The sequence below is a fragment of the Sander lucioperca genome, chromosome 21, assembly GCF_008315115.2.
Source record: "Sander lucioperca isolate FBNREF2018 chromosome 21, SLUC_FBN_1.2, whole genome shotgun sequence".
In the NCBI taxonomy this organism is placed as follows: Eukaryota; Metazoa; Chordata; class Actinopteri; order Perciformes; family Percidae; genus Sander; species Sander lucioperca.
In genome coordinates this window covers 1,322,051-1,337,551 of record NC_050193.1, presented here as the reverse complement: position 1 = coordinate 1,337,551, position 15,501 = coordinate 1,322,051, and the positions used below count along the sequence as shown (strand labels likewise).

The window sequence follows — 15,501 nt, the reverse complement described above, 5'->3', positions numbered from 1 at the left end:
CCCACATCTTCACATACCCTTCACCATACCCCCACATCATCACATACCCTTCACCATACCCCACATCATCACATACCCTTCACCATACCCCACATCATCACATACCCTTCACCATACCCCACATCATCACATAGCCTTCACCATACCCCACATCATCACATACCCTTCACCATACCCCCACATCATCACATACCCTTCACCATACCCCACATCATCACATACCCTTCACCATACCTAGAGATTGGCATGGGGTACTTTCCATAAGATCATCTCTCAATGCAAATCAAACCATCTATAGTCTAACTGACATAAAACCAAGCTGAGCCTGAACATGGCTGTTGTTTAGTAAATCTATCTCTGGTCAGGGGTACTTGGCTTAAAAACACAATTCAAATGGGGAACATTATTGAAAAAAGTTTGAGAACCACTGGTCTAAATAGTATAAATGGGTGCAGCATGTATTAAAAATATCATTTATTTTAGATGTCATTTGAAAAGTGATATTTTAAGGGGAGACACCCCAGGCAAACCATAATTTTTCAATACTGACTTTTTGGGCTATTTTGTTTCTGGAGCACGTCTTCTTTCAGACTATTGGGGGGAAAAAAACCTCCCAAATATACATTTAGGTGTTTACTTTACTACACTAGCAATGGAAGACTCAAGCAGACTTTTAGTTAGTCAATGTTTTTTTATGGTTGTTTGTTTAGTTTTCTATTTGTATTTTAATGTTCTTGTATTTTAATTAGTTGTATTGTATTACAGTTTATTGTGATAACAGATTTTTATCTGTGAAAGGTGCTATACAAGTAAACTTTACTTACTTACTTACTTACTTGTCTATTTGCGCCCTGTAAATGTCTCCTAAATTCAGCAAAAGTTGCCATTAGATAAGGACTCGTTTCCATATCTAAACATAACATTTCATCAAAACTTGTAATACAAAAAATGAGTTTCTATTAATGGAGTTATTTAAACATCTAATGTTTGTTCTTTAAGATCAAATCCAGTTTCAGAGTCCCTGTTGATAAGATGACACAGCTGTTGTTTTACACAGTTTATAGAAATAAAAAGAAAGTTGGAACATTTCAGGAAAAAGTCATGAAAAAAGTTCATATTTCTAGAAGAAAATTAGATTTTTCACTCATTTGTCTTTAATGAAATGACCAAATGTCAGTATTCTAAGAGTTGGGAGAGAGATCATCTCAGGATTTAATGGATCCATATCGGATCAGAGAATAGATATTATAAACCCAGGGTTTATGTTTTTATTTCATCAAAATGTCATATATCGCATTTTTTAACTTTTTCGTGGCTTAGTTTTTAAACATTTTTGTTGCTTTTTGTCAAACCCTACAAAAGTCAGCTATAAAAGTTCCTTAGTCATCGTGGAGTTTAGAATTTAGACTTACACCAACCGGAGTGTTGCATAATTACAGTTTGAAAAACTGTTTCCTGTCTGTTTGGTTTGGTGTCCAACGAGGCGGTCCAACTCTGTTGTGATCATAAATTAATTAGCGGGCCGGGTCATAATGTGAGCCTCGAGTTTTTACGTCTTATATCATCTGGGGTCTCAACAATAACTAAATGTTGGAGACAATACGAAAGTTTAACCCTCCTGGTTTCCTCGGGGTCAAATCTGGCCCATTTTCAAATCTCAGGATCATTCAGAGGATTTGAATCAGGAAATAGATTTAATAAAGGCAGCGCTAACAGCAGTGATGGATGACCAGATGTCTTCTTGTTTATTCTGATATTTGTTGAGGATCCTGAAGGCGACACGCAGCTGCACCAACAAACTACAAACGAAGAAGAAGAGGAAGAGTTACCGTGACGACGTTTCACTGGAACAAGCTGGACTGGACTCTGGTTCTGAGTGAGTTCTGTCCCAGCGGAGACGTGGGGGGGGGGGGACACACACACACACACACTTGATGATGTCATACTGTCTTAATACTGCACTCAGAATGGACGGGTCCATGTCTCATCAGTTTGTTTTCATGCAGTCAGCTGTTAATGAACAGAGCGGGCGGGACTAAAGCTGTCTACAGGTCTCTCTGTCTGTCTCTGTCTCTCTAACCTGTCTGTCTGACTGTCTGACTGTCTGTCTGTCAAACTGTCTGTCTGTCTCCTTTGTTTACATGAGGTGAGTCTCTGCGATGATGGACGTAGTTAAACTATTAGACACAGGGTAACGGTAGATTATAGCGTCTGGTAGCATGCAGCTAAAGACACAGGCTAATGGTAGCTTATAGCAGCTGGTAGCATGCAGCTAAAGACACAGGGTAACATTAGCTTATAGCAGCTGATAGCATGCAGCTAAAAACACAGGGTAACGGAAGCTTAGCGGTAGCCTGTAGCTGATCTTTTCCAGACTCCATGCCTATCCAGGCCTGAGTCAGAGATGACAGAGAAACAACAGAAAATCCTCCTGCTTCCCTGAAGTAAAACCTGTGGGCTCCAACAAAACTCCATGATGCATTCAGGTGCACCTCGTAAATTCTGAGAAACTCAAACTGTTGTTGTAAATTATCCTAGTAACATAACTATTAAAAGCTGACTTTCAAAAGAACCTGCGACGTAGAAAAACTTTTTGCACTCCTCTTTGTCGGGCAGATGCGTAGGATGTGACCATAAGTAGCAGATCAGGAAAAGAACCTGCAATCAAAGAAAATGTGAATGAATGTTTGATGTAGATGTTACATCAGAGATGCTTCTAAACGCTGTTTTATGCTTCTGTGTCAACTCCACGCCGTAGCTACGGCGTCGCTCCTACGGCATCGTGACCCTTTTGGAGTTCTGCGTCGGGGTTGCTTTGCATCGCGGAGCATTTCACCGCCATAACGCTAGGGGGTGATAAGTCTAATATTTTAGCAAGCAAACTGCACAACTGCCCACAAAGTACTGCTTGCTGGCGAAGTGCTAATTTCAAAACGTTACTGACATATAGACACTTTACAAAGGGATAACCCCGTCATTGTAACTAAAATATGTCTGAGTTTATTTGCAAAGCTGATGTCATTGAACTAGCATGTTGTTACTCCCCACAGTAGGCTGCTGGAAACACCCACTATCAACACACAGGACTAGTTAACCAATCACAGTCATTGAAACACTGACTATCAACACACAGGACCAGTTGACCAATCACAGTCCTTGCAGTCTGCGTCGCCTCGACGCAAAGTTACACATTTTTGGAGGTGTACGTCGAGCTACGGCGGAGGGCTCGGGTTCGTGGCGACGCAGAGGGGTCTGCGGGGGTACGTCGTCGATTCGACGCAGAAGCATAAATCAGCCTTTAATAAAATCAGAAAGTAGTTGTACCATTATTGAATGATGATTTTTGTCATTGCACTGAAATAATGCTATATCACTTAGGAATGTGGATGTTTTGTTTCTGTTTTCTTTGTGGTCCACTCTATACAACGATGCCCATCCCTGATCCAGATAATAGTAAGACATGGGGTCTCATTTATAAACGTGGCGTACGCACAAAACAGGGCTGAAAATATGCGATATGTGCAGTCCTCCACGCAAACTCTGACCAATTCATATGCACATTTTGGAGATAAAATAGGAATTGGTGACGCAGATGGTGAGGTGGTGAACTGAAGTCAGACTGCAGAAAGTAAATGGGAATAACGAGTACTCGTAATATTTTAAAGTATTGATGCCTCATGCATGTTATTTCACTCTATATCATCCACGTTACCATGAAGATTAAATCCAGCAGTGTTATTTGCTCATGAACTGAGTGATAATTGTTCCATAAACACCTTGTAAAATCCAACTCAAATCTTTAATCAAAATACGTTCTTAATATTTAATCAGTGCTGTCTCACTGTCACATTGTCTGCTACAGAGCACAGGAGGAGGGGATGGCCCGACTGCATGGAATACAGGATAGCATCACATACCCTCGCATTAGATAACGGCAGAACACAGTGTAAATAACTAAATTCTGTAATTTTAATTATAGTCTGTAATTAAAGTCTGTAATACTGTGCATATATCATCAAATATCAAAGTCTAGAAATACAGTCGTTAAGCTCTCGCACAATCGTGTCCTCGTTATTGATCCAAACTTTAATACTGTTCATAACAAAACCTGCATAAAGAGAAGTGTGTTTGCCTATTGCACTTTCTTTCGTCTTCAAATTGTATCTCAGGGTGTGTGTGTGTGTGTGTGTGTGTGGGGGGGGGGGGGGGGGATACCACCAGTTGATGCTGTGTTGGCAAGGTGTTAACAATCACAAATTGTTGTAAATATATAAATGCTGCGTTGACCCCATGTGTAATGCTGCATGATGGCCCTGCTGGCCCTGCAGGAGGACTACACCAATGGAAAAAACAGAAGAGAAAGAGACTTCAGGGACCATGATGATGACTGGCTAATATGTCGATTTAGATTCCCTAAAGCTGAGCTCTTGGATCTATGTACTGAAATGGGTCCAGTAGAGAGGGCAACGTGCCAGAACCGTGCCATCCCGGTCCAAATACAGGTCCTCACCACTCTGGGGGAAACCAGCTGTTTCCAGCAGGAAATAGCAGACAGCTAAGTGTTTGTTATAAATATTATATATAATCTTTAACTTTATCACAGAGGCTTGTTTGGATATAATATATAGTCTTGTTAAATCATATTATATATGTCTGGTATATCAAAGCTGTCCCTGAGTGCCGTAATGCCTGCCGTTTTGGACAGTATTATTAATATAGGTAGTCTATAGATCAGGTTTCCCTACACTTTGCGAGAATATGCCGAAATTATAATTCAATTTGCAGCAATTCCTGAACGTCTGAGAAGTATTTTGCTTTTCTCTGCCAGTCATCATGATTCAGTGTAACGAAAGAACAACTGCCAGGGTCACTAACATACTGATCAGCATTCATGAGGTGCTTTGCATTGACTATTTATGGTTAAAAATGGGCGTGTACAGGTTGGGATAAGAGGCTGATACGTACGCACACTAGTGGGTGATCTGTAATTTATAAAGGGAACATTGCTTACAGATGTGCGTATGCACGGTTTTATAAATCATAATTCTTTTTTGCTGTACGCCATTTTTGGCTTTTCGGTGTACGTACACTTTTAGTAAAGATCCTATGCACAGTTTTATGAATGAGACCCCTGGACTCTATTTTCCCTTGGTTTTGTGTGTGAGTGACTGATGTGAACAACAATCTTTTATATTGGCCCAGTATAGAGCCAGCATATTACCACATGGAAATGGTTTTATTTCAACCAAACCAGAGTGGTGATTGTTGGAACAGTGGAAAGATGAACCAAGACGGCTTTTGATAGTTTGATTTAGTTTCTGTCCACTTTGAATGAAGTGTGTTTTACTATGATAAAAGTACTGATTATTTACATGGAGTCTGGTGGGTTTGGTGATGGTGATTTCGGGGCTGTTTCATGTTAAACTAAAAGGATCTTATCTCTGTAGGGATCCATCCCATAATGTTGTCAGACACTGAATAATAATCTGAGTCTGTCAGCAGCAACAACAGAACTTTTAGTGACTCTAACTGCTGCTGAACATTAGTCCTGTAGGGTTACATTACAGCTTGGTTCTGGTTTAATACTGGACCAGTTTCACAGATTGTTGTTCCATCAGACACTCAGACACCAATGCATGATGGGACATACAGTCACAAACATGGAGACAGAGAGTCCAGATTGAAGATAAACCCTGAAGTTACCCTTTGAAGTAAAAAACAAAACAAAAGACCAAACATTCATTTAAAATATGGAAGTTGATCGTCAATTCCCACTGTAGTTTGTGCTTTTTATTCAAACAAATCAGAATATTCACACGTTTAGTTACAAAAAACAAGGAGCATGTTTTAGTTAGTAATTCTTTTATTTGTTTCTTGTCAAATTATCGCCATCTGGTGGTCGTGTTAAGATAATTATTCATCAAGAGATGGACAGAATCACTGACATTGTCTCAAAGTTTGTTTATTTGCAAGTAGAGTCAATTTTACAGCACTCACAGCAAAGTACAGAAAATGACTGAAGAAAGCCTTCTACAACAGCTTTTTCTATGAGTAAATATTAAGTCATAATTCAAAAGGTGATGTTGTTTCCCACAAGGTCAGGAAGTGGCTCCCAAGATTTATCTCATGAGAACATCAGCAGTATTTTGGCTTCTATCATGCAAACAGTTTAATATTAATAGGAACAAGAAGAGTTGATTAGTTTTTCTAACAGGTCATATCAAGAACAACAGAGTTACACTGAGCTGGAACAGACTGCAGCAACTTAACAGTTATAATATCACTTTAATAACTTTCATTATTCATATATTTCATTATTTTCAGGACCTTCAAGCTTTTAATGAATCAAAATATACAACTTAGTTGATGGTTTAAAACTGAATTAAACTTTGTAGTCAGAATAAAATGGGACTTTAATATTCAGATTACTATATTGAAACCTGGTGTATTTCCTGTATAGTGAATAGTATAGTATATAGTATATGGTACATAGTATATAGTATAGTGAGTGTTTGGGTTGTGCTGACATCAGCTGGAGACATTCAGGGAAATGAGGACAGAACAACAGATCAACACATCATCCTCCAGCTTTCTAAAGAAACTACTCATCTCTGACACCAACATGCTTCACCGTTGGGAGGAAGGTTTACAGACTAGAGTTGTTGCCTAAACATAATTTAGTCTTTAATGAGCATTGTTTACTTGTTCTTCCTTCACGGTGCCGTTCTCAGATGCTCAGTCAGTTGATGTGTGTTCAGTTTGTCCGTTGGCAGTAAGTCATCGTTCCTGTCGTCTGTCAGCAGTCTGCAGATATCTCCTACTAGCCACGATTTCTGCATTTGAGGATGTTGAGAATCTCATCCAGTTTGTTTTCCATCTTTTTCATTTTGGTGTCAATGGTGCTGATATCAGGTACAACTGGTAAATTGATCGCTTTAGTGTTGCTAATGGGGATTCTCTTTTCACATCTCTCACCATAGTAACCATCTTGACAGTAACACACCCTTTCATTGAAATCCAGCAGCTGCTTGCACCTTCCTTTGTAGCTACATGTATCCGAATGAAAGCAGACATCCTCCCTCTTGGAGTTATAGATGGAAATCTGTCTATAATAACTCTGATACCACCAACAGTCATGTTGGAGTAAGGGTGCTGGAGCCACAGCAAACTCTTCTCCCCAGGCAGCATGTGTCGCTTTAGCATAATCAGTGAAGGTCAAAGTAAAATACCCCATACCATGACTAGGAGACCAGTTATACCTACAGCCACGTACTTTGTCCTTAATTTCACACGATTTTTCTTTAAAGCAAACATCGGCTGCTTTTCTAACTTTATATTCATGTATTTTTTCTGATTTCAGAGTGTATCCCACAGCAACGGTGATCGTGTCCTCTATAATCTTAGTCAGATCATATAGTATGTAATAATCAGCCTGGTTTGTGTTGTACACCAGCACCACCCAGTTGTACCAGTTGTACTTCTTATCCAGAGCTTTTTTCACCTCATCAGCGATGACTTTTTTGTTGTCAGCACTGAGTCCTTTCCTGATCTCCTTCACATCTTCCTTCACATACTGCATGTGGTTGTCCAGGCAGTAGTCCAGAGCTGATATCTGATCTCTGGAGACGTTCTTGAACATCTGGGTGTGTTTGGCTTCTGATGAATCCAACCCGATCAGTTTCCAGTAGAACTGGTTCAGCACCATCCCCTTCCACAGCAAACTGCTGAAATAGATGTTATATTTGCAGATCTCTTTAAAGTCACATTTAAACTTCTTCCTCAGCAGTTTGTTGAGGTTTCCACTGAGAGACGTGTCTTTGACTGTCAGGTAATGGTAGAAGTTGGCCACACTGGCTTCAGTTCCTGTGTTCTCATAGTAGTTGGTGAATATCTCTGCCAGTCGGAGTTTCTGCTCTTCATTTTGTACCAACTGACTGTTGTGAAGAAGCTCATTGAACTTCTTCCAGGAGTTGAGGATGTTGAGCTCGTCTTGAGAGTAGACGCTGGCGTAGTTAAACCATTCTACGTCTGTTGCCAGGTTGGAGATCTGGATGGAGAGCAAGTCCAACTTCCTGTTCACTTCTTCAAACTCTTTCAGCACCGGGTCAGTCTGAGGGATGAAGATCAAGACAATGTCGACAATAGAGAAGGCCAGATCTGCGATGACGGCCGCCAAGCTGGCGATGGTGGAGACACCCTTCATCCCAGCTGACGACGTTTGGGTACTAATCTTTCCAATCACTTCTTTGACGACAGCCAGGACGTTTTTTGCCACAGCCAAAGATTTACCCACTTTCTCTCTGGTGCCGGGAGGCAGGTCTCTCTTCACCCTGTAGGATGGTGAGACAATGGAGGATGGGGGATCATGTGACTGAACTGAGGATGTCGTGCAGTAGAGAAGAAGGATCAGTGAAACCAACAGCATGGAGGCAGACAGCCGAGGGAACGCCATGACTGCAACACAGACAACACAACATGGAACAAATATTAGGGTGGTTTTTATCATGTTGTGTCAAAATGTGATAAAATCTGTTTTTTAATTGAATTATGTGGAATTATACAATGTGGGATAATGTGAGATGTCTATGTATCCTGTTGATATAAGATAGACCTTCTCCAATCCTCATGTCACCCCCTATAGCCTCAACAGGGACGCAACACAAAGGGGGGGGTGCAAAGCCAATGCCCCAAGCATTGGTTTTAAGAAAATGCAAAAAAGATAAAAATAAGCTGAATCAGCGATATGACTTAAACCAGTGGAAATTCCCCAAAAGAAGGGTCTTTAGATCAATCAGATTGTTACCCCGCATGTTCTGAAACTGGTTATTGAAGGAATTTTCTGGGGAAAAGTTCCACTTTTGACAGATATAAGGCAGCACGAGACAAAGAAATGGTACTTGCTCAGGTTTCTTGTGTGTAGAATTCCTTTTGAAGCACATTAAACTCTCTTTTTCATATCTGACTCTGTGTGGATTTTCTGAGACCTTGTTTTGGGACTTTTTCATGCTTTGAAGGGAACAGGAAGATAAGCGATAAGGCCTATAAATCTGGCCTTGTGCCGCGGACTTATATTTTATTTCAACAATAGCCTGTGAACCAAACTAATCTGCCGAGCTTGTGTTTTATTTTCTCTTGCAGATACGTCTGGCTCTCCTCACATTCAGACAGATTAGAAGATGAAGACGACCTTGGCAGTTCAATCACAGAGGAGCATCAACGCTCCAGATTTAAAAATTCACACGTCACACATTTTGCTGCTGTGACTGGTAGTAAACGGGTCTTTCCAGCAAAACGCACCAGGCTCACCAAACTCAGATCAAACTGTCAAACTCATTGGTGCTGATAAAATATGAATCAAGATTATGTTACTGCATTGCATATTTATTTAAGTAAACTGTTTAGGCCAGCATTTTTTTTACTGCTTGAAACCCCACCAAGCACAGTGTCATCTATGCATCTTCTTTATCTTATTTGGGTTGGGTTGCAGGAGCAGCAGCTCCAGCAGGGGACCCCAAACCTTCCTTTTCCCGAGCCAGACACTGGACTGCAGACCACAGTGAGGGAAGTCGTAGAGAAGGATGTTGCATGGCCGAGTGAGAGGAACGTTGAACAAACTTTTTTTTCTCTGTGTGCACACTGCTGCTGCTCACTACATGTGTGTATGTAAGATAATGTCACGCACTGAAAAGAACAAGGGAAACATGCCAAGAGCAAGATAAGGTACTGCGATGGAAGAGGAAATCAGAAAATCTCTGAGCTTTATGACGGAGGAAATAAGCAAACTCGCCAAACAAACACAACTTGTTGAACTAATGGATGAGGTGAAACATCTTAAAACACTTATCAAGTAAAAATCGAGGACTTAAAGAAAGGATTGATGCCTTGGAACACGTGATGGAAGATGTGATTATAACAGGACTGGAGACCAAACACCAAACTTACGCAAGAGCTGCATCTGACACAAACAACGGTGAGGAAGCACCAGTGCAGGAATTACAATCTTTTGGAACAACAACTCATTCAGTTTTTTGAAAAATAACAAAAAATATCTCAGCCTGTCACACTCTTCCCCAGAAGGACAGTAGGCCTAAAGGTATTTTTAAATACAACTTCCCAAGAAGGAACTGAAGTTTAGGTTTTTTGCCAACCTATTACCGCCAGTGAACACCAGGGGGCGGGCTTTTATTTTTCTGGGTTAAGAGGTCACTGTTCCGGAAGCACATGAAGAAAAACACTGAACTCCACCCATAGACTATATATAAGAATGGACCAACAGATCCTGTTGCTCTGGACGGAGACCAGTGAAGGATATTAGAAGTCTCTTTCCCGGTGATGGCTGAGCGTTACTGAGCAGCCTCCAACTGAGCTTGAAGACGTAGATGTGACGTGAGCAACCTGTCTGAAAGTTGGAAGTCTTCTGGTAGCTGTGCCAAGAGAAATCTCAATCATTCCCAATCTAGCAGAGACGGAGAGCGTAGGTATATGTAAGGAGATAACATGGACACAGGCTAATTACTGATCACTAAAATGATAGTTAACATTAGTAATTAAACTTAAACAGCTAATGGAAGTCTAAACTGCCTGAGAGCTTCTCCTGTACTATACGGTAATTCCTCTACTATGAGACAGTAAGTCTCGTGGTTATGACCCAATCGTTAGCCTATTTTTATAAAAACGTCTGCTACGGAGCCATAACGTGAGCTACAAGGTAATGGAGCCTTTTATACATTGTCGTGTTTCTTTAGAAATAAACAATGGACAAATAGAGTCTTTAAACTCTTCAGATGTAAAGTTATTCTCTGTCAAAGTGACGTCAAAATGAATGGCAGTCAATGGGATGCTAACGGGGGGTGATGGCTTTGTAGCATCAATATGGCGCCATAGGAGGTTTGCGCTCTGAAGCGAAGCTTACCCCCTTGACTCCACCACATGTTGAAACCATTGACTGTAAAATTAATGGACAGGGCATCCGGTTCAGCGAAGTGAGTCAAATGCGGAAATGCCTTAAAGCTGCATTCTCTCTAACTTCCAGCAGGGGAGACTCCTTAAAGCTGCATTCTATCTGAATTCCAGCAGCATTTTAACCATGCAGGGGTAAAATAAACAAATATAGGCCTATTTAAAGGCTAAATTACAATAACTAAATAAAGAAACTAAAGAAATATAGCTAGACTAGATAACAACTAGAAAATGTGTGTGAATGCTGAAAAGCTGAAGCTACACTGCATTACTGGCTAAAATGTGTAACACGTTTTAGTGAGAATAGTTGGAAAAGTGGGAGTAGTTTTAATTAGTATGAATTTCATTAAAATGTTGAATAATACCAATAATGTATGAAAAAAATTGAATATTTTAAGGATTTTTGAAAAGCTGTCACTACACTGAATTGAAGAACTCCAAATGTATGAAAGATGTGGAACAAGAGCAAAGATGCTAAAGCTAAATTGGATTAATAGCTTAAAACCGTAAAAAGTATTGAGAATAGTTGTAAAAGTGGGAAAGGTTTTAATTTGTATAAATTTCATTGAAAAGTGAAATAACACCACTAATGTAAAAAAAAAGATGTAGAATAATTAAAGGTTTTTTGTAAAGCTAACGCTAAACTGAATTATTGGCTTTAAAAGTTCAATAATGGCAAAAGATTTAGAAGATTGTTTGTCTTATTTTGTAGTTGACACCGAGTCCATGAGTCCAGTGTTGTAGCTGCTACAGTTTCTGACCCAGACTGGCTGTATCAAAGTAGCCGATGCTGCGCCAAACTATCAGAGTCTACAGTGGTGGTTTAACGGGGGCTTGTGGTTCACTTTTGTTGTTACTTAAAAGGTGATCATTCAAAAGCTGTTAAATATATCAAAAAGCTGCATTAAACTGTAATAGCTGAATGTGTTGTGAAAGATTTAAAGTTTTCAGTGACATCTGTAGCTGAAAATATGTAGAAGGAGTAGCATTTTCAATTAGTTGAAGAGGGTTTGAACATTCTCTCCATTGGGCTTTCATTGTAAAAAAAAAGAAAAAGTTGAAAAAGGTTAATATTTTAAAAAGTATAAATAGCAGAAAAGGAGCCTGAACTGGGGGATTGCTTCAGTGTAGTAAAACTTAATTTAATGTACAATACATGTAAGGGTTAATGCCCTTCGAGGTGTCCATTGTTTTTAAAACATTAGTTTATATTTTAATTAGTTTTACAATCGAAATCTAAAGTTTATCCAAACAATAACTCTGTTTCCCTGGTTACGCCTGACGGTTTGACTAATACTTGGAACAATCATTCCCATCCATCAGGTTCTTATGCAATGCAAACGTTGTAGACTCCCCCAGGTATTAGGAAGGACCTTAGATACGACTTGCCTCCCTTAGCAACCGGAGATATTTATATAGTCCGCTCAGCTGATAGAACCTTCAGTTTAGCTACGAGCCAGAAAGCTAGCTAACGTTATGCTAGCAATATCCAAAGTCAATAACATTGTGTACAGTTGGCAATCAGTAAAAATAATTTTACAGTATGTTGAACAACAAGACAAGCTAGCTATCCAGCCATGTCATTGTCCCCAAAACAATATAACGACTTTTACGAAGAATTTGATCCGTGATGTGTAACGTTACTGTCGGCTGCAGCGGCGCAGCCTGAAGCAGCGACCTGAACAGTGAACGGGATGTGAGATAACGTTATTCACTGTGAAACAAAGTCAGTCCAGAGGGGCAGTAGAACTTACTTCCTGCAGCCTGTATGTTTTAGCGCCATCCTGTGGTGTTCAGAGGACGAGTTGGAAATAATAAATCCACATTTCCTTTTTGATTTAATGTAGCGCATTCATTTAGAACGGTAAACAGTCAGTTTCACCGGAACTCCTTTAGTAGGTGTCCTACATCACTTTTTTATGGACACCTGCAGCCAATCAGAATCGAGTATTCACCCAGACCATGGTATAAAGTAGATTAACTCACTCACTACACTTTCTGAAGGAAGCACCACCTCATGGTGAAACCCTGCAAGTGAATGAATGGATGTAGTTAGAGTGGAGTTTAGACACGCCGGTCAGGGTACAGGAGCTTGTTCCCCTCCAAGCTTCTGGCAAGCATGACATGGAAAGTTTGGTGTGTGTAAGTGCTGCTGAGGAGGAGATTTCTGACTCAGAGTCTGAGAGAAAAACATTTTGAGAAAACTGCCTATGGATTATAAAACATCAAACATTATGGGTGAAACTTCTCCAGTTAATTACTTACATTAAGACATACATTTCTGTTTTACAACTTTTCTTAAATGTTATGTTTAGATATGCAAACAAGGCCTTATTAATGGCAACTTTTGGTGGATTTAGGAGACATTTACAGGCCGCAAATAGACAAAGTGTAGTAAAGTAAACACCTAAATGTATATTTGGGAGGTTTTTTTTTCCCCCAATAGTCTGAAAGAAGACGTGCTCCAGAAACAAAATAGCCCAAAAAGTCAGTATTGAAAAATGATGGTTTGCCTGGGGTGTCTCCCTTAAAATATCACTTTTCAAATATAGATGACATAAAGACATCTAAAATAAATTATAGTTTTAATACATGCTGCACCCATTTATACTATTTAGACGGAATATAATCAAATAAAAATACAAATGTAAGTTCCATAGCAAGATAATAAATTCTTGTCTACTTACATGTCTGCTGACAGTGAACAATAATGATGATGATGATGATGATGATGATGATGATGATGATGATGATGATGATGATGGGCAGTAAGAAGTCAACTTATGTGCTGAGTTCTGTTGTACTTACTACAAGTCACCTCCCTTTATATAGAGAGGCTGTGACTCATTGCACAATAACTGCCTGTTAGAAGATAAAAGAAAAAAACCCCAAATAACTTCACACTCTCAGTGCCATGGCCCTCCCAACCGGTCAACCTTTTCTTTTTTTTTATAATCAAAGTTGTTATTGTTTTTTATTGTACATTTAACAACATGTAACAGCACTAAACACACACTGTACAGCAATCTGGGCAAGAAAGACAGAAAAACAACAACAACAATTCACAATTAAAACACATACACATAAATAGTAAGTAAAATAGAAAAAAAGAAGAGAAAATAAAAATAAAAAAATAAAATCGAATTAGGCTTGATAATAATAATAATTATGGGTCAGTTCAAATTGAATAAAATGCAGGAAATGAGACCAGACCTGGTAGAATTTACCCCTACAATCATTCAGTCTTGCAGTAAGATCTTCAAATGAGTCTGTGTCTGTCATTAACTTCAGCCAGTCTGTAAAACTAGGCCTTACTTGGCTTTTCCAGTATCTAAGAATGATTTATACTGCTGTGATAAACCCAGCTAGTGTCAGAGCGGACTCCGCATTAGAAATCTCTGGTGGCAAAAGGGACCTAACTCCAAGTAGACAGAGCTGGGGAGACTCTGACAATGGTGTGGCTAACCAATCTGCAATAGTTTTAATGATTTGTTTCCAAAAAGGAAAGACCAGGGGGCAATCCCACAAAAGATGGAGGTAGGAGCCTGTTCTTGTTTGACCATCTTACGCTGTTTTCACTAGTTAATTCAAACATTTTGGTCTCCTAAAAACGACTTATTCAGCATTCGGTTGAACTACATGACACTCAAGGAGTTGGCTTTAAAGTTTCTGGTAAGTAATGTTACATTTAGTTTGAAGCCTGTTTTTCATTAGAGGGAACTACAGTTGCACCATGCTAACCAAGCTAGTGGGCTAATGTCTATGTTTGTATAGTAAAATACAAACAGACTGTAGAAATAGATTATTAAAATGTATTAATATTCTATTTCTACAGTCTATGTTTGTATAGCAATAAATAAATATGTATTTAATAAATTGTATTTTTTGAATAGGCTGGTGGGGATGTGCACGATCAGATGGCAGGTTTTGTGTTGACTGTAAGAACTGAAGGATGCACTCCCCACTGGAGAGAAGGAGAGACAAGTAGAAATGCTGAGGGGACTTATTGTCATTCTCTGGTTAGACATATTGTGATAATTAATCATTTGCACAGTGAATATATTTGCTACTTAGTTTACTATAAATTACTAAATTAAAATGCTTTAATTGATTACAATATGTTTCAGCATTTGTTTCCAGCTTTTTAAGTTGTACACTGCAGGTTATTCTATGCTTACAACTCAGATCAGCATCAGATATATGCCTGGAGCCAGGTCTACTCCGCAGCTGTGAAGGAATAGTTGATAGCAATGACCCATGGGTCATTTACCAACACACCATTTTAGGGCCTTTACAGGTATTACTCTTTTTAAAACTCCGTCCAGTGGACTCAACAGGTCCTTTTTTAAACGGCGTCAGCAGCAAATCAAGACTTTTACAATGAAAAATTGCAAAGCTTTTATGTTTTTGTGGAATGGTGTTGCTGTGGCAATTTGCATATTTCACCATAAAACAGGAAGCTGTTGTAACTTCATAATACAATTTACTATTTGCCCGAAACTTAACATACTGGATAAGAGTCGTTAAAAGAGCTTTCTTAGG

At 39.3% G+C, this 15,501-nt stretch overlaps 1 protein-coding gene and 1 pseudogene across 1 annotated transcript; both read right to left on the bottom strand.

Annotated features, from left to right (window-relative positions):
* Window positions 1–15,501, bottom strand: part of LOC116062301 — a 1,036,964-nt pseudogene that overhangs the window by 409,630 nt on the left and 611,833 nt on the right.
* LOC116055157 (cephalotoxin-like protein) lies at window positions 6,821–8,452 on the bottom strand. The gene has a single exon (XM_035997033.1). The coding sequence runs from the start codon at window positions 8,450–8,452 to the stop codon at window positions 6,821–6,823; it is 1,632 nt and encodes a 543-aa protein (XP_035852926.1).